This window comes from Nelumbo nucifera, chromosome 5 (genome assembly GCF_055504915.1).
Source record: "Nelumbo nucifera cultivar China Antique chromosome 5, China Antique-T2T, whole genome shotgun sequence".
In the NCBI taxonomy this organism is placed as follows: Eukaryota; Viridiplantae; Streptophyta; class Magnoliopsida; order Proteales; family Nelumbonaceae; genus Nelumbo; species Nelumbo nucifera.
This window is the reverse complement of record NC_142653.1, coordinates 52,326,946-52,353,905: the sequence shown is the minus strand read 5'-3', so window position 1 is coordinate 52,353,905 and position 26,960 is coordinate 52,326,946. Positions and strand designations below refer to the sequence as shown.

The 26,960-nt window shown below is 38.1% G+C and overlaps 1 protein-coding gene across 17 annotated transcripts; it reads left to right on the top strand.

Annotated features, from left to right (window-relative positions):
• Nucleotides 1-9,181: 9,181 nt before the first annotated feature.
• On the top strand, nucleotides 9,182-23,146 carry LOC104596712 (Pentatricopeptide repeat (PPR) superfamily protein). Of its 17 annotated transcripts, none has more exons than XM_088888959.1 (8): nucleotides 9,182-11,803; nucleotides 13,698-13,777; nucleotides 13,947-14,389; nucleotides 14,476-17,992; nucleotides 18,460-18,557; nucleotides 19,954-20,021; nucleotides 20,787-20,928; nucleotides 22,300-23,146. In XM_088888959.1, the coding sequence occupies exon 1, from the start codon at nucleotides 9,558-9,560 to the stop codon at nucleotides 11,715-11,717; it is 2,160 nt and encodes a 719-aa protein (XP_088745085.1). In that variant the 5' UTR covers nucleotides 9,182-9,557; the 3' UTR covers nucleotides 11,718-11,803; nucleotides 13,698-13,777; nucleotides 13,947-14,389; nucleotides 14,476-17,992; nucleotides 18,460-18,557; nucleotides 19,954-20,021; nucleotides 20,787-20,928; nucleotides 22,300-23,146. The 17 variants fall into 17 exon arrangements, with proteins under 17 accessions (XP_088745085.1, XP_088745083.1, XP_088745084.1 ...); XM_088888957.1 differs by having other exon boundaries at nucleotides 19,879-20,021; XM_088888958.1 differs by lacking the exon at nucleotides 13,698-13,777 and having other exon boundaries at nucleotides 19,879-20,021.
• The last annotated feature ends 3,814 nt before the right edge of the window (nucleotides 23,147-26,960 follow it).

Below are 26,960 nucleotides of genomic sequence, written 5' to 3'. Positions count from 1 at the left end.
TGTTTTAATTTGATAAACATGTGTCCCGTCTACTCTTCCATGGGGTAGAGTTTGACTGTTCGACCAAAAAGACGTAAAAGACTCAAGTTATACCAATGTTGTCCTTGTATGATCCCTTTGTTTTTAGTTTCATTTATTCAAGTTATACCTCCCCTCACCAAAATGACTGGGATTTCTTGTTTGGAGCTTCCCTCTAATTCGAAAGATTCAGAAACACAACCGTTTTGGTCAATGATTTTTGGGTTAATGGTTCAGCCGTATGATTCAAATTAATGAGTTCATAAAATTTTTGAAAAATTAAAAAAAAATAATTAAAATAGTAGTGTCCCATAAATCATTCATGGGAATGGCCGGTTTAACAATTCAATCATTTAGGTCAGTGATTCGTTGACAAGTTAATGCTATTTTGAGAAATCCTGGATCAAGTATAAAACAAAACCGGACAGTTCAGGTCAAACGATTTGATCGCCCGGGTCAATAATGGTTTTAAAACCATGTTAATTCCACATGGAAGATTTACATATACATCAACTTTGAAATTGTTGCAGAGTGAGCAATCTTCTTCAAATAATCATATTGCACTTCTGCCTGAAACTTGGAAGCAATTTTGGTGCCTTCACGAATTGCCATCCATAATTCTTGTTTTCATGTTCTGTTTAATGCACATTCGACCATTGTGAGCTAATGAGCTTCTCTGTCAAATATATGAAAGTAATTGTGAGCTTTGCAAGGCGGGTGATGAAGGTCATGTTTGAAAATGTTTAAAAATAAGTGATTATTCAAAATAAGTATTTGTTTGAGTCATTATTAAGTACTTATTGTTGTTTAGAAAATAAGTCTAAAATAAATATTTATTTTAAAAATAAGAACTTATAAATTTCCATTTTTCTAAGTACTTATGTAATAAGTATTTATTCAATTTTTTTTCTTCCAAAAGTACAAGCAAAAGTTCGTTGTTAGAACTAAACCATCAATCTAAGAGTGAAATGCCACAATGATTGAAAGCTTTATTGATATCAATATTTTTCCATTATCATTTGATATCGGGCTTTCCAACAATGCCAAATATGCTGTGGTATCCATTTTACTCAACCAAATTCAAATCCAGTCCTTTGAGGGATTCTCTTCAATCGAATTGTTGGGCAATTCAAGAACTAGTGGTCCAAGTCTTCGGCCATGTTTATGAGTGTTTATGTTAAAATTAAGTGTTTTTTAAGTGTTTATAATATATATATATATATATATATATATATATATTATATAAGGGTTGGGCTCGGGTTTGTACATTTTCTATTGATAAAGAAGCCCATGTTAATTATAAAATTATGATTTTTATTTAATTATTGTATTTATTTAAAATACAATAATTTCAGGAAATTATCATATTTTCAGAAATATTACTAATTTCTTAGCTAAAACTAATTAAATGTGATTTTCTGGTTATTAAATAAAACTTTTTGGTAATTAAATGTAATTTTCTACTATTTATAGATTAAATTATAATTACCATTAATTATAGTTTAAAATTAATTATTGTTAATTATATTACTATTAATAATTAAAATACATTATTTTTTTCATTATTATTTAGTATTTTTTGCAATAAAGTACAATTACTTTAATTTGAAAATTATTTTTAGTATTTTAATTAAGCTTTAGGTTTTTTAGAATTTTGGGATTTTTAATTAACTTTTGGTATTTTTCATATTATTCAATAATTTTTGCATATGAGTATTTTTCAATAATTTTCGGTATTTTCATCATTTATATTTGCATATTAGTCACTACAAAATTAATTTGCATTTGCTTGCAGAAAAATAAATTAAAAAACTAAATAAATACCATAGATAATAAAAATACCACTAATTATTTTCACTAAATAAATACCATTTGCTTGGGTATTTTTTAATAATTTTTGTTATTTTTAATAATAAAATACTATTAATTGTACTTTTTTATTTTTAGTAAATACCCTTATTAATATAAAATATTGTTAATTTTCAATATTTTTAAATTATTTTTAGTATTTTAATTATGTTTAGGTTTTTTAGAATTTTTTAGATTTTTAATTAATTGTTGGCATTTTAAAACTATCAATTAATATTTTTTATTAGTGTTTATTAAGGTCTCAACTCATAAGTTATCTAATAAATAACTTCTCTTAAAGGAGAGACATGTTGACATGGATAGACCAATTTTAATATATATATATATATAGAGAGAGAGAGAGAGAGAGATGGGGTCTTCTTTTATTCCTTGGAGTATGAAAGCTACCTCAAGGAATGCTCTGTCTTTTTGCTGTTGATTCATGAAACAGAGCATGTCTTGAGAGTTTGGTTGCAAAGAATGCTCTTGGAGTAATGGAAGATGAATGGAATGTTTCTTTGTGTTGCATAAGAGTCTATGGGCTTCCAATGCATCTTTGGAGTAGCAGTACAATGGAAACAGTAGGGGAGCTTTGTGCTAGTTTTGCTCAAGTAGACAACTCAGACGATGAGTGTTGAGGTGGACGAACTGATCTACAAGAGAGAGAATAAAGTGTTCGGGGGTTTGGACCTAGGGTGAGCACTCCAATGCTTAAATTACTCGAGCTTGTATTGAGAAAGAGAGCAAGAAAACAACAACGCTAGCTAAGATTGCACTTAATTGCACGTCATCGATTCCAATGGTGAAAAATATTTTATCTAAAGGTATTCTTTATGTGGTAGCTATCTGGTCAGAATTCCTACCCTATATTTTACCAATACTAGGAAGAAACTCTCGAAGGTTGGTGGTGGTGATGAGGGTCTATGGATTCAAACAGGTTTTGATTTTATATGAACCTATAAGACTCAGGTGAGAAGCCCTTCAAGAGATATAGAAGGCTAGAAGCAATAGAAGTATAGGTAAGAGTGGAGAAGATACAGAGATCCAAACATCATCGATGAATGTTGTCGAAGAGTCATAGATGGAGTTCCCACAGACAAAGGAGGTGATCAATCATTTGTTTGGGTCTACATCAAATCAGACTTGAACCCAAACCTGACTTAAGAGCTAAAAGTGCTTTACCAAAGTGGGCGGGAAGAGCAAGAAGAACACTTTTATTTGATAGCTATTCACAAGAAGACAGGTAGCTGAATGGAGGAGGTTGAGGCAAAAAATTCAAATTTTGAAAGGTTAAGTTTTGAAGGTGTACAAATAGGAATGTGTAGAAATCTTGTATTATGAATACATTTGTATGTACATATTTGTATTTGTATTCTTTTCAAATTGATATTACATCTACACCCCACAAAGGGCACTCAACAAACGTCCACATGCACATCTCAATGTGCATTGGAAACGTCTTCCGAAGTTATTAGTGGGAGGTGTTCTTAATACACAATTGGGGTATGCTATTGGGTGCATATGTGAATTCTTTCAAATTGATCTTAAGGGCCTGTTTGTTTCCTCTTAACTCTTACCTCTTAAGAGGAATCTTACAATTTTAAGAGGAAAATGATTGTTTGTTTCCTCTTATCTCTTATCCCTTAAAGAGGAAACTTACATTTTTTTTTTTTGTTTTCTAATGATACCCCCCAAACACAAAACACTTCTACTTCCTTATAACTCAAGGGCCTCATATGCAATAATAATTAATTAAAACTTATTATTTTATTAATTTATTATTATTATTATTAAATAATAACTAATAATTAATGATTATTAATTCATAGTTATTATTAAATACTAATTAATTATTAATAATTATAGCAAATTTTAATAATGTTTCTTTATTGAATTACAAACGGATAATAAGTAATTCATAATCATTATTAATTTTGAATTTTGAATTAGTTATTATAATAATTAGTATTAGTTACAAATTAAATTTTAATTATTAATTAATTAATTAGTATTAGTTGTTAATTAATTATTAACTATTATATTAATTAGTATTATTTAATAATTCATAATTATGAATTATTAATAATTATAGCAAATTTTAATAATGTTTCTTTATTGAATTACAAACGGATAATAAGTAATTCATAATCATTATTAATTTTGAATTTTGAATTAGTTATTATAATAATTAGTATTAGTTACAAATTAAATTTTAATTATTAATTAATTAATTAGTATTAGTTGTTAATTAATTATTAACTATTATATTAATTAGTATTATTTAATAATTCATAATTATGAATTAATAATTATTGTTAGTTATTATAAGTAATAAATAGTTATTAATTATTAATTAACAATAACTAATAGTATTTAATAATTATTACTTATTATAATCATTTTTATTAAATATTAATTAATTACTAATCTTTATAACAAATTTTAATATTATTTATTTATTGAATTAAAAAAATAATAATTAATTAGTAATAATTTTTTTATCAATTATTAATTATTAATAATTAATTACAATTAATTTTGAACTAATAAGACTTATTATAATTATTAATGATTATCATAATTAATAGTTGATTAATAATAATTATTAATTAAATATTAATAATGGATATTTAATTAATAGTAATTATTAATTCATATTTATTAACTATTAATTATTAGTTGTTAATTATTTAATGGCTATTATTTTAATTAGTATTAATTAATAACTAATAATTTTTAATTATTAATTAATAGTAATTATTAATTGTTATTAATTACTTATTAATAAATATAATAATTATTAATATGATTCTTTATTGAATTACATAGAGAAACAAAAAATCTAGTATATGGGGTTAAAATGGACATTTAACAATTTTCAAAATTCATAACAACTTTTTTTGCATTCAAAGTTCTAGAGGAAAGAAAAGTTTTCATTTGGAAGGAATATAAATACAAATATATAGAGTGCAAAATTTTGTATTTTATATTATTTTATAGGAAAAAATCCAAATTAGTACCTTGTACTTTAGGGTTGGTGTCAAGTTAATACCCAACTTCAAATCGTGTCACTACATACCTAATGTTTCAAAAACTGCAAATTTAGTCCCTAATGTTAGCAGCCTATTAACTTATCACGTGATGACATGTCTGGCTTAAAATTCTTGAAAATGTCATAACCACGCTTCAAATTAAAAGAAGAAACTATTTAATTATTATCTTCTACCTTAAACTGAACCATACTATTCATTGTTTTCATCCTCATATTTGCTCACTCTACTTGAATCAATGCGTAAGCAATGTCATTACCATGAGCCGGTTGACTTGTCTTGCTGGGAAATGGAAGAAACAGGAAGAAAACGACTGCTCTACCCTTGCTATAAAGAGAGAGCCGTCCAAAAGTTCTGGTTGCTGGTGACAAATTTACCTGTTGACAAGGTACGTGAAGAACTATATCAGTCCAATCGCTGATATAATAAAATATAGAATTAGATCGTTTGCAAGTGATGAACAGACGTGGGTTATTCTTATTCCATGAACAGCCCTAAATTCAACGTACCAAATATAGCATCTTTGGGCTCATATAAAACAGCCTTCCACCTTATAGCAGCAGCAAGGAGAAGAAGAACGAGCATGGGAGCCATAAAAGATAAGCCAAGGTTTTTGCCATGCATTATCTAGGTTACCCTTCGTCTACCTCCCGTGCCGTTGAGATTCTCGACGGACCTGATCAAGCAATCACCAAAGCTATGAGAGAACCCATTTGGAGTAGACCGATAAGAGTGCCATTACTGAGATCGAGAGATGTTACTTGTTACCCAAAGGATCAGCTGATGCCCCTCCACGAGCACTGACTCGATGAGCCAAGTCTCCAGTCACCTAGAATCTCTCTTGGATCGCTCTGCACTGAAGAGTGCTTGAAATCCATTAAAGAAACCACTTCATCATTAGTTTTTTCTTTTCATCATTTTTCTCAACAAGACTACAGACGCGGAGGTTACCACACTGTTCGGATCGGTGATACATTTAAAAATGTTCGATTAGAAGATTCTAAAAATGTTAATGAATTCGAGCATACTAGAAAGGAACATCCGAGCGAGAAAGAGACAAGGGATTGGAAAGCTTCGAGAGGAGTGAGCCGGAACCAGCTTGGGCCAGAGTTTGTTTGGTGGTCCGGAAGAATTGCCTATCGACATCAATGGTGATGATACTCGATTCTGGTTTCTTCTGGATGGGCCAGGGTTTGTTTGGTGGTCTGGAAGAGTTGCCCACCGACATCAATGGTGATGATACTTGATTCTGGCCTGTTTCTTTCGGATGAACACATTCGATGAAGGAAGGATATTATCTACCAAATGAGGCATCCCTAACTAAGCCGCAGTCAAGACCACCAACGATAAGGTCACTGTTGGAGAAGATGGGGTCACTGTAACTTTGGAGGAGAAGCTCTGAGGCGCGTCTGAAGACACTGTCTTTAGAACGTTATTTGCCCCCACTTAGTTTCACTGAGTTTGTTGTTGGGTTATAGGCAAATTCGTTCCCAGGATACAACAGAGCCTTGGGCGAGAATCTGCAACCAGCAAAGTTGAAGAGTCTCCAAAGAAACCTTCTGTGAGAGAGAGATAGTGAATTTCGACATTGTGTGATTTGGAGTCTGATTCATGCTCCTTAAATAATTTGTGAAAAAGGTAGGTACTAGTTTAGAGAAGGCACCTTGAACAGTCACAATTTCAAACATTGTGACTGTTTAAAAAGTAGTTAACAGTTAGTGACTATTAACTTTGAATTGTGCCTCTTGATCACACCCGATCGAATCGTGACCGTTGATCTCATCAACGGTGATCAACAGTCAGCAACGCACCAAAACCAAAGCTACCCATCGCGAGCCACGTGGGTGCGCGCAAGGTGCGAGCAAAGTGCGCCGCACACACGCACGCACACGCATGCGCGCGCGTTGCGCGGTATCGAATCCCCATACTCTCCTCTACTAATTCTAAGGAGTGTAAATCAGCTCCTATTGAAATACTGAAAACAAAACTTGTAATTTTCCAATGTGGGACAAGTTCAAAACTGGGTTTTTGTAAGAGAAAAAACTGATTTTTTAACCAAGTGTGCAAGTGCAATTTCTCATGTAATTGACCAATCAAACCCATTGGATTTAATCTCTTATGAGATTAAAATCCAACAGTCACTAGGACTTTCAACATGTAAGTGCGATTCTTCAGCATGGGAATGTTCTTGTGAGAGAACCGAATATAGATGGGAACACACCCTTGCACGAAGCTGTTCCAGGACAGTACCATGCGGCGAGGTGTTGAGGAAGCGTTTTATGTGAATGTGGTAGGTAAAGAAAATTAAATAATAGGTAAAGGGTATTTTTGTCTTTTTATATTATAACACATATGAATTTCAGGTATTAACACTACCCCTTAAAGTATAGGGTATTTGTACAAATGCAAATATGTAAAATAATACAACTTTTCACTTTTGGTTTGAAGGAAAAAGTGTGGAAAGGTTGGGAAAGGTAAAGAAACCTTTTAGGCTCACATTTGATTTGTGGGAAGATTTGGGTGGGATGAGAAAAGATGGGATAGGATGGGATGGGAAAGTGTAAAAAATTACACTTCCATTGTTTGGTTTTATATATGGGAAAATAATGAAAAAAACACTATTTCACCAACAAGAGGAAGACGAACAGTAGTTCGCCGGTGGAAAGCATGGGTTCTCTAGTCAATTATTGTTGTATAAAAATATTCAAGGAATATATGCAACAACCAACAAGCACAACTCTTGCGGGAAGAGAAGAAGCTTCACGCCTTCATCTACTTTACTCTCTCTCTCTCTCTCTCTCTCTTTGGAATCTAACGTAGTTGCAATATATTGATCTCTCCGACAATTCACTAAATGGGTTTATTCCCGGTGGGTTTTGGTTTATGTTGAGCCTTGTTGAAGTCAATCTCGCGATGAATTGACATGGGTTTTGAGCCCATGTCGAGAAACGCTTCAGGTTCCTCTTTGTCGTCGATTCAGAAGCTCAATCTCTCACACAATAGGTTCACCAAAGTGCATCTTTCAGGATTCTTGAGCCTGGAAGTACTCAACCTATCCCATAACAATCTCAGAAATTTTCCTTTTGGGTTGGAGAAGCCCGTGTCCCTCGACCTCTCAAGTTGCAATATTTCAGGGAGCGTGAAGCCTATCACTAACCTTTGCTCGTTATAGTACCTAGAAGTCTCTAACAACGCCATGAACGGTAACTTCCCATATCTGATTTTCCTTCGCTCCTCAGTCTCAAGTTCTTGAACGTGTATGTAAAACCAAAGAATGAAAGGGAGTGGCTGAGAGGGAGTGCCGTCGCCGCTGCTTTGCTTTTGGTTCAAACAGGGAAGAAGAAGAACGGAAGGGAGTGGCTGAGAGGGGGGTGCCGCCGCCGTTGCTCTACTTTTGGGTTCAAATGGGGAAGGGGAGGTAGCAGATCGCCGTTGCCCCTCGCACTGATTTTCTTGCCACCGCCGCCTCTTCTGTTCGGCGTCGCTAGTACTTGTAACAGTGATTTCTCAAATTTTTCCATTGGGGTTGCACGATTTTGGTGCGACTCCAAATTCGCGATTTTAGGATCTGACATTCCACATTTTTCTCATCCCATCATTCTATTTCCCTCAAAACAAATGAGAGAAAAAGAAATATTCATTTTTTCTAATCCCCATCCCACAAACCAAACAAAGCCTAACAAAACTTGTATAGGTTTACTTTCTTTTTCCTTTCTTTCCCTACCTTTTCTTTCAAAGCAAACATAACCTAAAAGTATTTCTCGGGATACTCTCCGAGTTCTAATTAGGGAGGTTTTGGCATAATCCTTGTACAAGACCTTAAGCCAGCCCTTTCCCCTGGCCCAAACCCCATCGGCACCTTTCATCCAACCCGACCCAATTCTTTTGAGACCGGATCTACGCCTCACACCAACCTCACAGGGACATCTCACCATGTATCGGAATATCTCTCGTATAGGGTGGGATGTGTCTCTAAGGTCGGTCTCCTGTGTAAGCCCAAACCCCATCCAGGCTCAAACCCACCCTCATTTCGTTAACCCTGATAAATCCTAAGCCCGACGTCCTCAAGTCCTCGAGTTAACATCTGCGTCCCATAAAGCGTGCCTCAAAATCGAGTACACATCTGCACCTCACAATGCCCCCACAACAGATGACCTTGTATTGAGAACATCTTCCAATAATGTTTATCATCTCCCGTACTATCATCGATAGATATTCCTAATACAAGGTCGGTATTTACTATGGGGCGCAGATGTAAAAACATCAACCGTATTTGTCATTGGTTGTGTGGGGCGCAGATCGGCAGATGTGAATTCCCAGGGTCCACCTTTGCCATCAGCCCAAGGTTCTGGTTTCTGGACCGAAAGACGAAAGTGTACGTAAGAAGAGGGGATTCCCACCTTTGCCTATGGCTCTTCTCAAATGTCTCATATGTAGTTACGACTGTTTTCTATTCATTCTTCTTTGTTTTACATTGACCTCTTCTTCTGAAAATCCGAGTTCAGATTGATTAGTCTATTTGGAATTCTTACTAGGTGCAGAAAAGAAGAATAGGGATCTTGGCCGTTATGCTTCTTGGGTTCTCCCAAGCTCCTATCTTTCTGGTAGTTTCTGGAATCTCCAAGTTTCCCATGTAGAATTATGTTGAAAAGATTGAATTTTACAACTTGTATCAGAAACTATCTATCAGCTTTATGCAGAAAACGTTGTTTCTCAGTTGGCTCTAATGAGAGTGGTGGTGGTATTTACTTGGACACCAGTGTATTGGATCGTGAGAATGAGTGGGAAAAATTGCTCAAACCCTTCGATTTTGAAGAGCTCAGGAGCTCACTCAGTAGGGTCACACCAAAACAGCTTTGTAAATTGCTTGAACTACCTCTCGATGCCCCAACTTCGATGGAGATATTTAATTGGGCAAGTAAGCAGAAGGCCTATTGCCATTCTTTTGATGTATATTATATTCTGATTGATAAACTTGGAGCTTCCCAGGAATTTAAGGTTATAGATAGACTACTGCTTCAGATGAAGGAAGAAGGGATTGTTTTTAGAGAAGCCCTTTTTATCGTGATTATGAAGTGGTATGGGAGAGCTGGTTTGCCTGGGCAAGCAACCCGGCTTCTCATGGAGATGAATGATTGTTTTAGTTGTGAACCCACTTTCAGATCTTATAATGTTGTTATGGAAATATTAGTTGCTGGCGATTGTGCTAAAATTGCAGCCAATGTGTTCTATGAAATGTTGAGTAAGGGAGTGCGTCCCACTGTTTATAGTTTTAGTATCGTAATGAAAGCCCTTTGCTCAGTAAATGAAGTGGATTCTGCATGCTCACTACTCAAGGAAATGACTAAACATGGTTGTGTGCCCAATTCAGTAATTTACCAGACTCTGATACACCGCCTTTCCAAGGATAATAGGGTGTCTGAAGCATTGAAACTCTTAGAAGAAATGTTTTTGATGGGCTGTAGACCTGATGTAGATACATTCAATGATGTCATTCATGGTCTTTGCAGGCTTGACCGGATAAATGAAGCAGGAAGGTTGTTTGATAGGATGCTTCTCCGTGGTTTCACTCCCAACTCTGTAACTTATGGGGTGTTGATGGATGGGTTATGTAGAAATGGGCATGTTGACAAAGCAAGGGCATTACTGGACAAACTACCAGACCCTAATGTGGTTTTGTTAAATACCTTGCTCAATGGGTATGTGACAGTTGGAAGGATTGATGAAGCAAAAACCTTGTTCAATGAAAGGATGTTAACTGTTGGGTGCAAACCTGATATTTTCACTTACAACATTTTAATCCGTGGTCTCTGCAGGGTGGGTTGTTTGGTTTCGGCTCAGGAGATGATGTATGAGATGGAAACCAAGGAGTGCGAGCCCAACATGATAACATACACTATTTTGATTGATGGATTCTGCAAGAAAGGCCGACTGAAGGAAGCCAGTGATATTCTAGAGGAGATATCAGCTAAGGGACATGATATAAGTACTGCAGTATATAATTGCCTTATATGTGCTCTATGCAAGGATGGGAAAGTTCATGGGGCTGTGGAACTTTTTGCTAAGATGCCACATGAAGGATGTAAGCCTGACATATTCACATTCAATTCTCTAATTAATGGTCTATGCAAGGCAAACCAGATTGAAGAGGCACTAAGATTCTACCAGGATATGTTGTTGGAGGGGGTGATTGCTAACAATGTAACTTACAACATCTTGATTCATGCCTTTCTAAGGCAAGGTGCATTGCAAGAAGCACTGAAGCTTGTGAGTGAAATGGTGTTCCGGGGTTTCTTACTTGATGTCATAACCTATAATGGCCTAATAAAAGCACTCTGCAGAGTTGGAGACATAGAGAAGGCTTTGGGATTGTTTGAAGAAATGATGAGAAAGGGTGTTAGACCTAATAACATTTCTTGCAACATTTTGATCAATGCTCTTTGTAAAACAGGGAGAGTACAAGCAGCACTTGAGCTTCTAATGGATATGACACACCGTGGGTTAACACCAGATATAGTCACCTATAATAGCCTCATTAATGGTCTTTGCAAGAGTGGTCGCATTTGGGAAGCTTTGAAGCTCTTGGACAGGTTACAATCTGAAGGAATTGTTCCTGACACTATTACTTATAACACCCTCATCAGTTGGCATTGCAAAGCAGGCATGCTTGATGATGCCACCCTACTTCTAAGTAGAGGAGTGGACAATGGAATATTACCCAATCATGTGACTTGGAATGCACTAGTCAGGAATTTCATTAAGGAAGGCAATGAAGGAAGCTACAGAACAACCTTTACCTAAGTTACAGCAATTGAAGTGGCCCTTCCATTATTCCCCTCTTCCTGCATCAGTTCAACCTGTTGGAATCCTTCTGAGATTTGCTTAGTGTACATTCTCTACTTACTATCTTCGTTTTTTATGCAACTTCCTTATGTATTCTGCAGTAATTGTTCCTTAAATAATCCTGACCTAATGATTGGAAACAGTCTTCAATAACTGCACCCATATTGAACCACTACCTATTGCTTTTGGATTTTTAAGTACAAAACTGAGTAGCACTGTGATAGTAGTGGAACTATATTGTTTGGGAAGGTTGCACAGAAGAAAATGGAATTTTGAATTTTTGGGGTGAGATTATTTGGTTTTGTAGCTACTATTTTGAAGGTCACAGGGTTTAGCTGTTGATAATTATTGGTCCCAAAATGTCTCATGCTGAGCCTAGAATTGCAGGGCAGGTTTGTACCTGTCATGTAAGCCTTCACTTTATAAAAGTGTATATTTGTGGACTTAGCTTTACTAAGTTTGGCAATTGATTTATCTTAGCTTAGAGTTTAGAGGAGATGACCTCTTTTCTTATGCCTATAAACTTATTTTTACTTCCCACCAGGCAGAGAAAAGAAATTCATTTATACATTAATGATATGTTCTTTTCCTAATACTTACACCTTATCCTTCATTTTCCACTACCAATCAAAGTAATATAATATTGTATCATAGTTATTGGAACCAGAGGGATATTGCTATTCATGCTATTCTATTTAGTATTGTTTTAATCATGAAATATTCTTTGATGTGGGACAGATAAGGGTTCCTTAAAAATTAAACTAGTGATAAAAATTTGGGAATTAAGTGTTGAAGCATAGGATTTAAAGGGAAATAGATGGTCGCCAGCTAGGGAAATTGGTTTGTAGAGGAAGGCTGAACGAATGTAGGGATTTGGGGGACCATTATCAAATAGTCCATAGGAACTTCTAAGTATCGGAAAGAAAAATCTAAAAGAAATATCCACCCCAGAGCATAGATACCCTCTTCAGCCCTAGCTTTCAAACTTCAAAGACAGACTAGAAAGAGGGGCAGAATCATGTGGAGAGCAGCAAGGGCAGCAGTATTATGGATGATTTGGGAAGAAAGGAATGAGAGATTATTTAAGGAAAAAAGGCAGATCTATGGAGGATATTGTAGACAGCATTAAAATAAAAGTTGCTCATTGGACTAAAACTACAGATACCTTTAAGGAATATACTGTGGATGATATTATGAGGGCTTGGGGAGAGGTGGTAAATTCCTACGCAACTCAAGACAATGGAGTGGAAGCCTTCAGGAAATAATAGGGTGAAGCTGAACTTTGATGGGAGCTCAATTGGAAATTCGGGACCTTCAGGGATTGGAGGTGTTTTCAGAGATGTGCAAGGCAAGGTAGTGACTTTATATTCAGGATCAATTGGATTTTATGATTCCATTAAAGGCTGAAGTAAAGCGCTGTTACAAGGCCTAAGATTAGCAAAGCAAATTGGACTGCAGCATATTGAAATAGAGGGAGAGTCAAAGCTGGTAATCTTATGGATGTGCAGAAACAACCCAGGAGCTTGGATCTACAGGCAAACTTTGAGGGAAATTGGGAAGCTAGTGAATAAAGTAGGTGCAGTTTTCAGTTAGGTTAAGAGAACTTCTAATCGGATGGCGGATTCTAAAAACTAAATACAATATATGGGCAGTTGGGTATACAGTCCCGGTTCTGGATGTACTTGTAATCTTTTCATTATTTTAATAAAATCATTCTTTACTGATGAATAAAATCTAAAAACATTGTCCACTGCTGCTATAAAACTGGCACCAAAAAAGTTAGGTCTCCTTTTCTCCTCTCCCGTGTAAATCATTTTCTTCCCACTCTCTCTCTGTCTTTCCCTCTCTCTCTACTTTCTCACAACCGGAGAATGACATCTGTCTGGATTTTCTCACAACTGGCAACCACATCTTGACTTTCTCATGACCTGATGACAGCTGGAGAATGATCTCGGTCTCGATTTTCCCACAACAAGACGGCAAGCAGAGAACGATCTCGATCTCGTTCTCGGCTTTAGGTGAGACTCTCACACACACACTCTCTGTCTGTTTATTGTCGGTGCTTCTGGACTGAATAGCTGCACCCTCTCTTCGTGTTTATCAAATGGAAAATTGTATGTAAGAGTTGAATTTTTTCTGTAACCAATTGATCTAACCATCGTAGGGTTTTGGTGGCATTTTTCTTAGTTGGATTGAATAGCTTGCTAAGAGGAATGGGGCATGATGAGGGGTATCTTGGTCCGACCTATTGCACGAAGTACACGTGGATGCACCCCGCCAACTAAATGATGACTCAGCGCCATTGACCACCTCGGTCGTTTCTTCACCTTGGGGTCCTCGTCAGCTCGGTGGAACCGAGGTCCAAGCTCCTTGGGCAGCCAAAGGCTTCGAAGTGGTTCGTGGCAGACATTTATGAGTTTGCCAACCATTTCCAAAGATCTCGGGATTACGATGAGTGACCGTGAACCTTATCCTTAGCCCGCCCGGATCAGGTGGGCACGATAAGCCTTATCGGATAAGCACTTTTCGAAACGGAACTGACTCCTACCACTCGATTTGAAGATCACGGAGAGGTTTCTTAGGGCTCACGGCAGCTCAACTATATAAAGGCATCTGCCCCCAAGAACCAGGTATGCGCGATTTAAGTGCTTACTAGCTCTCTTACATTCAATCTTTAAGCTTGCAACCAATACACAAGTACTAACTTAAGCATCAGAGCAACCTCGCCGGGCTAGCCACCCCGGGTTCTCTGATCCCTCTTCCTTGCAGTTTGCTCATCCAGTCAGTGATAGGCGTACGAGCTGCCTTCCATCTAGGAGCATCTAGATTGCACACCATCAATTGGCGCTGTTTGTGGGAATGCGCTACAAGAAGCTAAGTTCTCACCTTCTAAAAGGCTAAATTCTCATCTTCCAGAAAGCTAAGATCTCACCTTTTAAAAATTTAAGTTCTTACTCTCTAATTTCCATTTTTGCTAACTCAATGGCATTTTTAAGCAACACCAACATCAAGAACGAAATCAATTACTGGGGGGCAAGAACAACTGACAAACCTTGAGAACCCCCTTGTGACAATCGGGTGTAAGCATGGGAGAAGTTCGGCGCATTCACAGAACAATCAGCAGCTGAATGACCTCAACAACCAATAGTTTGACGACAGGCACCTTGGAGTAAGGCCGCCCCTGCAGGTCGAGCCCTTTGTGGCTCCTGCGGGAGTTGATGATCAACCGGTAAAGCAGCTCTACCAACCTCATTTCAGCCCGGACGAGCCTCATTAGCCTTTTTCGCGAGGTCTCCCCTACAGGTTGAACCCTTCGCGGCTTCCGCGGGAGTTAGCGGCTTACAGACTGTGCGGACGCCCTTGCTGGTCGAGCCTTTCAAGTCTCCCGCTCAAGTTGGCGACCTACAGCTAATTGAGCTGCCCCTGCAGGTCGAGCTCCCTGTGGCTTCTCGTAGGAGTTGGCGACCAGCGTCTCCGAAGGCTGATGCAGTGCAACCGTAGCATCAACTTATCATCTAACGTCGAAAGTAATGACAAAACCTACAAACTGAACAGAAATGAATAACCAGCCCGAACGAGCCTCAACGATCTGACCCGAACTACCTCTAGCCTGAACTGCGAAGCCTCACTATAGATCGAGCTTTTATGGCCCCCCTGAGAGTTGGAAGCGAGCTGAAAGTGGAACCACCCTCATAGGTCGAGCCCCTTATGGTTCTCGTGAAAGTAGGCGATCCGTAGACAGCAGAGCTAACCCCTCAGGGTGAGCCTCCCATGACTCCAATAGGAGCAGGCGGTCAACAGTTCTAAGAGCAGTACGCCATGATCTTGCAAGCACCTTCCCGAATAAGCCAATCTCAAGTGACGATGTAGGAGTTGCCACATCTAAAGTTACAACAGAATGACCACCTGCTTAAGCGAACAGGTCAGGCCGCACGTCGGCTAAATAAATGGAGAGTGGACTATGAGTCGCTCCCAGAGCCTAAGGGCTAAGGTGCCGAGCTGATAAAAGACCTCAGCACTACATAAGACCCAGTCGCCCCTTTGGCATGGGTAAGATCAAGGATAAGGAGAGTGGACCACAAGTCGCTCCTAGAGCCAAGGGCTACGACACCAAACGAAAAGTGACCTCGGCGTTAAACACGAATAAGACCCAGTCGCCTCTTCAGCATGGGAGAAATAAAAAGCAGTTTGCATTCAGCACGAGAAAGAGAACAAAGGAAAATCTAGTTCACTCTCAGCATCATGACAGATGCAAACTTGGCCGATCTCTTCACCTCGGTTTCAGGCTCCATGTCGAAATCACTGGCTACTCTTTTGAGAACTAGATCGAGTGACACTGCGTCGAAGTCTACCTAAGTGGAGCGACCTGATAAAGTAGTCACATAGAACCCCTTCATGAGGGCGACATGATGAGCTTCGCTCTTGAGGTAATAGGTCGGATTGCAGAACCCCTTGATGGTTGCATCCCTAATAAGGTAGATGTCCTTGGGGTACCTGTTTCACCTCTCCTCGAGCGGATGAGTTCGCTCTCGTGCCCCGAAAATCAAGACGGAGAGGTCCTGCGTAAGGCTGCAAACACTTGGACTCTTCCGACTTGAGAAGCAAATTGGGTCGACGCCAATAACTATGAGCTCATCAAACAATCATTCCAGGCCAAAAGGAGCAATCTCTCCCTTCGCTGAGTTGCCCTCAGCTCAAGAGTGGGGGGCAATTGATGAGGGCAAATTTGGCCCTCCAGTAACATCGTGACACATGGCATCTTGGAATTGTTGGATGACACATAAACACCACCTAAGCGATGATTTGGAGTCCCAGATCGTGGTTCGTCTTCGCTCTGACTTGTTGACCTCGGCCACAACTTAGGTCGGTTAGGAGCACCTCATCCAGGGCCGACCTGTAGCACCTCGTCATTGGCTGAAGTGACCTTGGCGCGAGGAGCGACCTCCCTCAAGGGTTTGTCGGCCTAACTAAGGTCTAGGTGGCGACCTGTGAGATATGCCCGTCGACAAATTCGGTATGCATATCCCGACACTCCCAAGTTTCTCGGGAGTTGGCCCACGTACCGAGTGTTCCAGAGAATGGTCAACGTGCGTGGCAGTTACCTTTGAGGATTTCGAACCAGTTAGGCACGACCTCCCGGAAATCTCGGATGTGGTGCGTGAAGCCCACACCAAACAATACCTATATAAAGGCACCAACCCCAATGACACAGGGGAAAAGGTATGCGCGATTAAGTGCATTCTAGCTCTCATACTTTCTAATTTATAGCTCACAATCACTAAAAGAGTACTAACTTAAGCATCAGAGCGACCTTGCCGGGTTAGCCACCACGGGTCCTCTAACATTGATTCCTTGCAGGTTTCTCTGAAAAAGCTACACAGCTCGACAATCAATCTAGCTCGGTACTCGATCAACCCCCTAGTCTGCCAAGTCAACTCGGCATCCAAGCCTTCATCTAGCAAAAATCATACAGCTCGGCTTCTGAGTCATCAGCCATCAGGAAGTAGCCAAATGACCAGAGAGCAGTCAGATCGCACATCATCAGTCAGCATCCGAGTAGCCAGCAAGCGGGGTGCTGCCAAAATACGCTTCATCAGGGCACTTACTTAGATTAGATATTATACTTTCACCATTCACCATATAATGCTCCTCAATTAGAGGAGGGGGGCAGTAATTTCATCCTAGGAGTTGAGGTGGTTGATTGAAATTCAGACAAGGATTGGGCAATATACATAGAACTTGTTGAATGGGCCACTCAATAAGGTACCTAAGGACTATGACTGTCTCCAAGAAATCGTATCTTCTTTCCTCATCGAGCAAATTATAGTTTTGCAGTCTTCCTCAACTCCACATTCCACCACCATTTCATGCTCATCAAATTTAACCCCTGAATCAAGGCATGTAATTCAGCCTTGGAGAATTTCAACATCAATGGGGTCAGAAAAATTGAATTTGAGATTCCCCTAATCCCTGAAGCTTCCGGATTCCCTAGGGTCCATCAAAATTAAATATGAGATTCCCCTATTTCTAGTGCATTCCAACTAATGTCCTTTGTTATTTCATATTCATATGCTGCCATTGGAGAGTTGAGTTCAAATATCATTTTACTGAGACTACCATTTCTCCATCTAACCTTTCCCTTTGTCCCCCAAAACCACTCCATTATTCTCTTGGATACATCTTTCCTATACATGGATCAAATTCAACTTGGATGGAACTCTACAGGCACATAGGTATGTCTTTCAGACCACTTCTGGTCAATATGGTGGACCCTTGAATGCTTTTCTTTTAATCTTCAGATCTCTGATAGCCTTATAGAAGAAGTCGTGTAAGATTGCAGACAGATTGGATTAAATTGGATATACCCAGATCCAAACATCATCTGTTAATATTGAAATTCAAATCAAATTTATTTGTCAGTTCAAATTGAGTTTGGATCAGATTTGGATATTGAATATCATTGATAAGTTAAATTAAAAATAAGCAGAATATTATATATTATTAATAAAATGAATTCAGAAGGATTTTGATATTGTATATGAGGTATACAATGACTTGAAAATAACTTTTATGATATTTGAACCTATGACTCTTTAGTAAACCTAACTTTGCTAATGGATACATATTATTTTCATGTATCCATATCTATCTACAGTCCACACACATATCTAATGGGTACATGTTACTTTCATGTTTACAGCCCTACCTGCTGAAGGCTTTTCTCATATGGAATTACAGATATCTGCTAGCTAGAGGGGAATGCTTCCTTGGTTATCCAATTAATACTCAATATAACAGGTGAACCACCTTTCGAGATCTTGGGGAGTCATTTCATGGTTAATACATTATCGCTCTATCCCTAAGCAAGCTATGTCCATATTACTCCAGAAGGATATGCACTCATCCATTTGCTGGTTTCCTTCTAGTTTCATGGACCTTGGTTCTGGAGCACCCTAACCCTTGTAAAATATGGTTTGCATATATCAGGCTGCATGATCCACAATAAGGCATCTTGAACTTATCAAAAAGAGAACGTGTCAATCAAAACTCCTGGAATTCTTATCTCACCAATTGTAGAGAGAACATTAATCATATGAGAGACACGGTCTCTAATATACCATCACTTTTATAGACATCACCTTATGTTGTTCCACCACAAACCTAGAATGGAGGTATTTGGGCAATGGATTTACTAATAAAAATATGGTTCTCTAAATAATGTTATATCCAAATGATTTTCATAGAAGAGTCAAACATACCACAGAAGCATGCTAGCTTAAATAGAAATTCCATTAAGTACCACCTTTGTGCTGAAACTTAAAATTATTTGGGTGAGGTTCTAGAATAGCCTAATTTCTGAAAAAAAAAGTAAATAATAAATTAACTATCTCAACCAACTGTTGTATCAGATCTAGATGCAGGTGATCTTTAGATTAAAACATATCAAATATGCATAACTCATGGCACACCAATAAGGCAATGAAGCAAAACTTTGTCTTGAATGTAGACTGCTACAAATCAAGAAAATTCTGTTTTGGACAGCTTGTTTACATATCAAGTAAGAAAAAGCATTGATTTCTGTACCTTTATTGGAAAACAGAACACATAAATCCTATTCAAGTCTCAAAACCTATGCATGTAGGGAAGCCTCTCAATCCAATGGCATCTCTGCCTCCATGCAGATCTATGTTTTTATTCACCTGTCACTATAGATCTGAATGAAAAGGCACTTTTAATGACTATTAGTTTTAACTGGCTTTAGTTTCCATAAATCAAAACTCTACTTTCAGGTTAGTACTATAACTATTTGTGATAATAGACTTTCTGAAATATTTTATTTCTTACAGAATTTAGATTTATGTATTCTTGTATATTAAATTTCTTTTTTTCAAAGGTGACATCTTAATTCAATCATGCACCTCATCTTGCAATTCAAGCTCTAGGAACCCCTCGCACTTGTAATTTTTAAAACATCAGGTCAACTGTATGCAATTTGATTCTATATGGTCTAATGTTATATTAGAAACTGCATTTGAAGTTTATAGAAGTCATAAAATTATGGAGATTAGATTAGTTGGATCAACTGCAATTTTTCCAAATTCTGTTTTACTTCTTTCAGGTCAGAAATTTATTACACGAGCAAAATCTCCAGTGTTACCAATTCCTACAATTCCTTTTGTTATTACTTCATCAGGTACTTCATTTGTAAGTGATGATGGATTCGAAATACTAATTGATGGATGAATACAATTCTCTTTCAAGGTATCTTACTGACACTGATCATATTTCTTTTATGCTCTGAAGTAGACCTTTTTCTGGGCCAGGCTTGGGCTTAACTTTTGCCAAAATTTTAAAGGACCCAACTCCAAGCCCAAGCCTGAAACCATGTAAAGTAGAGCCCAAAACCCAGCCCGTGAAAGGTCTACTTTGAAGGTATCTTCTTCTGTGTAGTTGTTATAATTAGTATAGCCTACGGGCAGAGCATGGCAGCCATTTGGTTATACATTGCATCATCATCATCTTCAGTAGTATGGCAGCCATGGAAATAGAGGTCATTTGAGTAAAATGACCTCTAGGACTTCAAAAATATAGAAGTAGGAGATTTTGGTTAAATAAGAAAATTCTGTTTTGGATAGCTTGTTTACATATCAAATAAGAAAAATGAAATATGGATCTCTTAGGTGGCATGGTGGGGAGCTTTTTCAGTAGCATGACAGCTTTTTTAGTTTTCAGCATGACTATTTTCAGCTTTTTCAGTTTATTCTTCCTGGACTTATACTTGGGTCTATGGCTGCAGTCGAGTCAGATTCAGATTGGATCCAACCACATAAATTGAAATTCGAATCCAATCAGATATAGGGATATCTGATTAGGTTCAGATCATGCAGACCTGGATCAGATTCAGATTTAATCCAAGTCTGCTTTAAAACATACGTACATGTTTGCATGACAGTTACTTGGGTGACAGTTTTTAGCTCCTTGTATTGTGAAAATGCTCATTGTCCCTTGGTTTGGATTAAATGACAGAGAGGAGAAGGATAACACTTTGATTCAGCATTCATGGTCAAAAGTATAGAGAGTGAAAGGGGAAGCTGGGGTAAGGGGCAGAAATAAAGGAAAAAAAAAAAAGAAATTGAATCCTCCTCAAACATGCTACTGACAAAGCCAGGTAACCTGTCTTTGTATATACCAAGATTGTGTACCTTGAACATTGAGTCATGGTAGATTTACAAATAGATAGCAATATGGATGACTTATCTTTACCAAAAAAAATTGTATGCCAATAATGCCCTCTAAATTAATAAAACCCACAACCGCACACACAGACAGATAGATCTAATCTTTATTATTAATTGGTGCAATAAGAAAAGAAAGGAAGAACAGCCGTGACAAATAATATTATCTTTTCTGGATTTTTATCTACACTATTTTTGTATCTAATTGATGACTGGGTTTCCTTGAGTAAGATTCTTAGACTGTTTAAGCTGCTAGTCTCAGATTAATATCTAAGTTCTTGGACAAGGTGGATTAGATACTAAGGCTGCAATTTGGAAGCTAGGCTTGGAGCCACACCAGACCCAATTCTAAAGTGAAAACTTGAGTCCGATCCTGGGCCTGGCTCAAGTCAAACCTGACTTTATAGGCCCAAGCCTAATCTGACCTAAACCATGCAAAACACTTTCAAGTTTGTGTCTAACTGAGCTTGTTTGGGCGAGTTTATTGGCCTTCAAATATGATTACTTTTATGTCTTTGAAAATGAATTGGACTGTTCAAATGGTTTAAAAGTTATATGTATAAGGTTTAGATATCAAATTGAAGTCAAGCCGCATTTGGGTAACTGAAGTCTACACCAGGCTATGCTTAAATCGAGCTTGGCTACCTGTAGCCTTAACCCAAGTTTGGTCCAATATATTTTTTTTTATAAGATAAGTTTGGGCCAATATTTTGCTACACTTGACTTCTCATGTGCAGGCCGAACACAAATCTCAAAAAATTTAAACCCAAACCATAGAAAAACTCAGATTGGAAATTCGAAATGTAAGCCATGTATGAAGGCTGTTCTATGTTTTTTTTTTTTGTTTTTTCCCTTGACAAGGTCAATAAATCTATGTAATTGGCAAGACATATTCAACTGATAGAGAATACTTTAGGCTCTGTTTGTTTGTAGTGAAAATCTGAACTAGATACAAATTTTGCACCCAATTGAGTTTTGCATTCGTTTGTTTGAAATCATATATGATTTGCACTCTTTCCTGATATAAAATTTGTACTCTTATTTATACTCCCTGGCAGTGCAAAATTGTATCTCAAAAACTGATGCAAAATTGTACCACCATTTTCATACCTTATCTTTCATACATAAAGTGCCAACCATGCCATTTTGATTGCTTCCTACCTCAATGTCAAAAACATATATAACACACTCATTCTGCCTCTATTCTACTTGCATATAAAGTGGTACTACATTTTACTTCCCACAAAGAAATAAGACAAAGTCAAATTTGAAACAAAGTAAATCACAATTTACACTTTACACAGGTGCATACAAACTGAGACTAGCTAGGAGAATTTGGTAAATACATGGAGCGATAGAAGCCCATGACAAGGTAAGCGTGGGGATTGGACTGCCGATGAGTATTAACTATGGATATGGATATAGGGTCTTCTGGTGAAAACTGAAGAGGCGAAGTAGCCTGGTTGTTTCGTATAGATAATTAATGAAATCCCACAACGTTGACTTGGAGAAGACCTACAAAGCTAAGTCATATAACGAGGAACATTATATCTATATGCGTGAAAGAAAGAGAGAAAGAAAGAAAGAAAGAAAGAAAGAGAGAGAGGCAGGCCATGGATCCTCTCTATCGGTAAAGCTGTAGCCTTTTTAACTGCTCGACGTCGAAGGTGGTGGAGAGGCAGCATGGAGAGAGGAAATTGTCGACGACGCTGGTGACTGGTGAGGAGGAAGAGACTCTACCCTCGACTGTGTTTAAACACACAGATGCGTTACGAAGATCAAATGATCAACCATTCGTCAAGCTATTCATTTTGGTTGTTCTGAAGGGCGGTGGCGCGGTGGCATTTCTTTAGAATGCAATTCTGTGATTGTCCGGCCGGCAAGCACTCAGGTAAACATATTCTTGTGGTAAAGTAGTAGCTTTATATATATAAATGGAAAACGCTGAAGCTTGTGTCTGGGGACACAAGACAGTACAGTTTCTGGGCCCACAACTTGCCATCTGTCCCATGTTTCGAGCACAAGGGCCCCTTAGAGCCTCAAACAAAAAGACTTTCCCATAACCAAAATACTAGTTGATGACCCCTGCTCGGTACAGAAAGCATATATTTTGTTTGAGACCCATTACGAAGAGTGATGAGTTCTAATTTTTATTCGATTTAGTAAATTAAATTATGTTTGATTCGTTATTACCAACTTACTTAACCAGAAGAATAGGACAAATACAATGTAAATTATATACGTAACCTGTAGAAATCCTTTTTGATGGGCTGTTTTATAGGAAACTAGAATCGTGAAAAACAAAAAAAAGAATCGTGAAAAATTAAGACATGATTTTAAGAATTATGGAATCAGAAAAATCCCTTGTCTGTTTGGTTTAGACAGGAATCAAAATTGGAATCAGAATCAACTAGAATAGGATTATCATTCCCAAGAGAGGGGGAGGGAATGGCCATTCTCTCAAATGAGAAAATACCATTCTGTCAAGAATGTGAATAGGATTCCAATTCCAAACCCCTATTTTCATAAACCAAATGGACCCTTAGTTCTCTATGCCAACCAAGGATAATGTTGGCAACTAAATTAAATTTCCCAAATTAAAGTTATATCCAATAAGTCTTAAATAGCATATTTTGGTACTTTAATATTTTAAGTCAAGAATAAAAATAAAAAAATGTATCTTCATATGCTTTTTTTGTTCTTATGAATGAAACTTATCCTTATAGAATCATATTGTCCAAATCAAATGGATAAATAATTAATCAAATAAAATCATCATCTTCCGTGCCTTATCCCAACAACATGGAATCATCCATATGGATCCTGTTTTGCCAATGCCAATCCGTTCTATTTAAATCCATACCAATTGTGCTTAAATCATTTCTTACTACTTCTACCCATGTACTTTTTGGTCTATCCTAAGCTCTTCTAAACTCTTTAATGTGTAACAAATCATTTCTTCTAACTGGCATAGTTGGTAGTCTTCTAAACATGTGACCAAACCATTAGTCTGTTTTCTCTAATTTTATCACCTGTTGGAGCTATTCCTAGGCACTTCATCCCTAATCATATTCTGTCTAGTTTTCCACTCATCCATCTTAAAATCCACATTTCTGTCACATTGATCCAGATGGACCCCTCCATTTTGCCCATCACTCTGAAGGTCCCATCCTTGGTATTTCTTCCTTGGCCTTAATGGTGATTTGACATTATGACCTTTGTTGAGTTCTCAAGTTCATTTATGCTAAAGTAACACTCAGCCATGTGGTCACCATCTTAATGGCCTTGGCCTTCATTACACTTCAACGTGTTAAGCCATTACAAGGAGCCCATAACATAGCTAATAATGGGACCTCGCTTATAAATAAGGGCCAGAACCACAAGTAACTCTCTTACCCTCTTTCGCTCTTGCTCTCATCTCACCTCAACACCTTGTCCACATCACCTCAAAAGTTCCCAAATTACTCCTACTACAATTTTCAGTAGCATCAACTGGTGCCATCTGTAGAACAACTGACATATGAATCATGGCCCATCAAGAAGACAATTCAAGAACGGAAAATCGCTCACCCCCCTTAAGGCACAGTTCCCCTCTTGCACTGCAAGTTCATGCCACCTAAGAAAAGTTCTCTGGCAATTAATGGAGAAAATAGTTCTCCTTGACAATGACGTATGCCACTTGCGACAATTGGCGGGTGGCCAACATCATAATGGCTGACCCTTTGATGTCAATGACCACCTCTATAGGAGGCCAGCCAACCTTCTCTACCTTTGAGCCACACCAAGGATCAATTCAACTCAGTGGCTGAAAGCAACATGTACATTGGTCTTCATATCGGTCATCAGGCCTTAAGAAAATAGAGAAGTGTTAGTCGTCATCCAACCCCGTCCATCTTGGTGTTGGACATGTGTAAGCACTTCACAACCATCACGCACAAAGAGGACACAACCCTACATCATCAGGATACTCCCATAATGACCTTGATCTTTCATGGGTTAGGGAGACACCCATGGCCAAAGTCCCCCTAGGGTATCATGATAAAAGGATCGATGGCTTAGTAGCACAATTTGATGCTAGTCGAGCTAAGATCAAGGAAGTAAAAGAGGGTAAGGTAGACGCCTTCTCTAGTCACTACAACTCAACAAGTAGGATGGAAGGCTTCACCAACGAGATCATTTTAGATCCTCTCACCCCAAACTTAAAGGCTCTCAACTTGTAGACTTATGATGGTACCACTAACCCAAAGGACCATATCAAGAGTTTCATGCAATCATGCTATTCAATAGATTCTCTGATGCCCTAATGTGCCAAAGACACACTCAAGAAAGTTGCCTAGTGGTGGTTCTTAAGTCTCACTTCTCGATCCATTACCTCATGGGGCCAATTTGCAGACCTCTTCCTCTCCCATTTTATGAGCAACAAGCATTGCTATAAGACCTCTACTACTCTATTAGTGATCATATAGAAATAGGATGAGCCTCTCTAGGACTATATCCAAAACTTCAATGCTGCTGCCTTGGAGGTCAAAGACCTCGACCAAGATATTGCTTTCATGGCTACCACCAATGGCTTGACATCATCAACCTTTAATTTCTTCCTTGCAAAGAAACTGCCTTGGAACATGATAGAATTTATATCACAAACCAATAAGTACATAAATGCAAAGGAATCTAAAGCTAGCAAGTGCACAATTACAGATGAATGGGCTAATAGGAAGAGAAAGAACAGAGATGAAACAAGGCCTAAAAGATCACAAAGTAAGAATGACAAGTTGTCCAAATAGGTTCTTCCATCATATGACATCTGCACTCCCCTCAATGCCTCCCAAACCCACATTCTCGTGTAGGTCGGGAAGTAAGAGTACAAGCACTAGCCGACAAAGAAGAAGAAAAATGCCAAGAAAGGTAATCGCTATCACGGCATCGTCCATGACACAAACGGATGCCAAGAATTGAAGAATAAGACATAAAATCTTATAAGAAAAGGGTATTTGAAAGACTTTGACCAAAAGAATTAATCATTTGGGTCAGCCTTGGATCCAACAAAACCCTATTTATGGTCATCGACGTTCTTTTAGGAAACCAAGCAATAAGTGAAGATAGTTTGTCCACCAAGAAGGCATATGCCCCAATAATTGCAGATCAAACATAGGGCCCATAAAAAAAGTCAAACCGAAGGAAGTTATCACTTTCTCTAATGAAGACTTACAAGGGTTATCGGTGATGTGTTGGTGGTCTCTTTCACGATTGCCAATTGTGATGTCAAAAGAATACTTGTTGATAATGGTTCTTCAGTCGACATCATTTTTTATGATGGATTCAAGAGGATAAACCTGACCCCAAATTGACTTCAACCCATCGACATCCCTTTAATCTATTTCTTGAAGGCAACCATCAAGCCTAAAGGAAAGACCACCCTACCTGTCATGATAGGAATAGAGTTCCAACAATCCACCCTCATGATTAAGTTCTTGGTTGTTAAGTTTGGCTTGCCTTATACGTGATACCTACACTACACTCCATATAAGGTGAATAGTATCTTCATATCACATACTAATATACTAATTAGACTTGTTCATGGGCCGGGTTGGGTCGGGCTTGGGTTCGGGCTGGGATTTCACTCTATATTAACAGACTTTTTTAAGGCCTGAGCCTGAGCCCGGCCCGACCATCGGACCCACAACTTGGGCTCGAGCTTGGCCCTCAAAAAGACTGAAGCCTGGGCCTGGGCTCGAGACCGAAATTTAGCCCATACTGTTACTATTATTACTGCTGAAGCGGCTGAATAGAGAGAGAGAGAGAGAGAAATTATAAAGAAAATAATATATAAAATACATATTATATATTTTGTAAAATATATAATGCTGAGTCGGGCCGGGCCAGGCTCAGGCCAGGCTCAGGCCAGGCTTTTTTGACAAATCCCGAGCTCGGCCTGAAACATAGTCGGTCTTACTGTGTTAGGCCC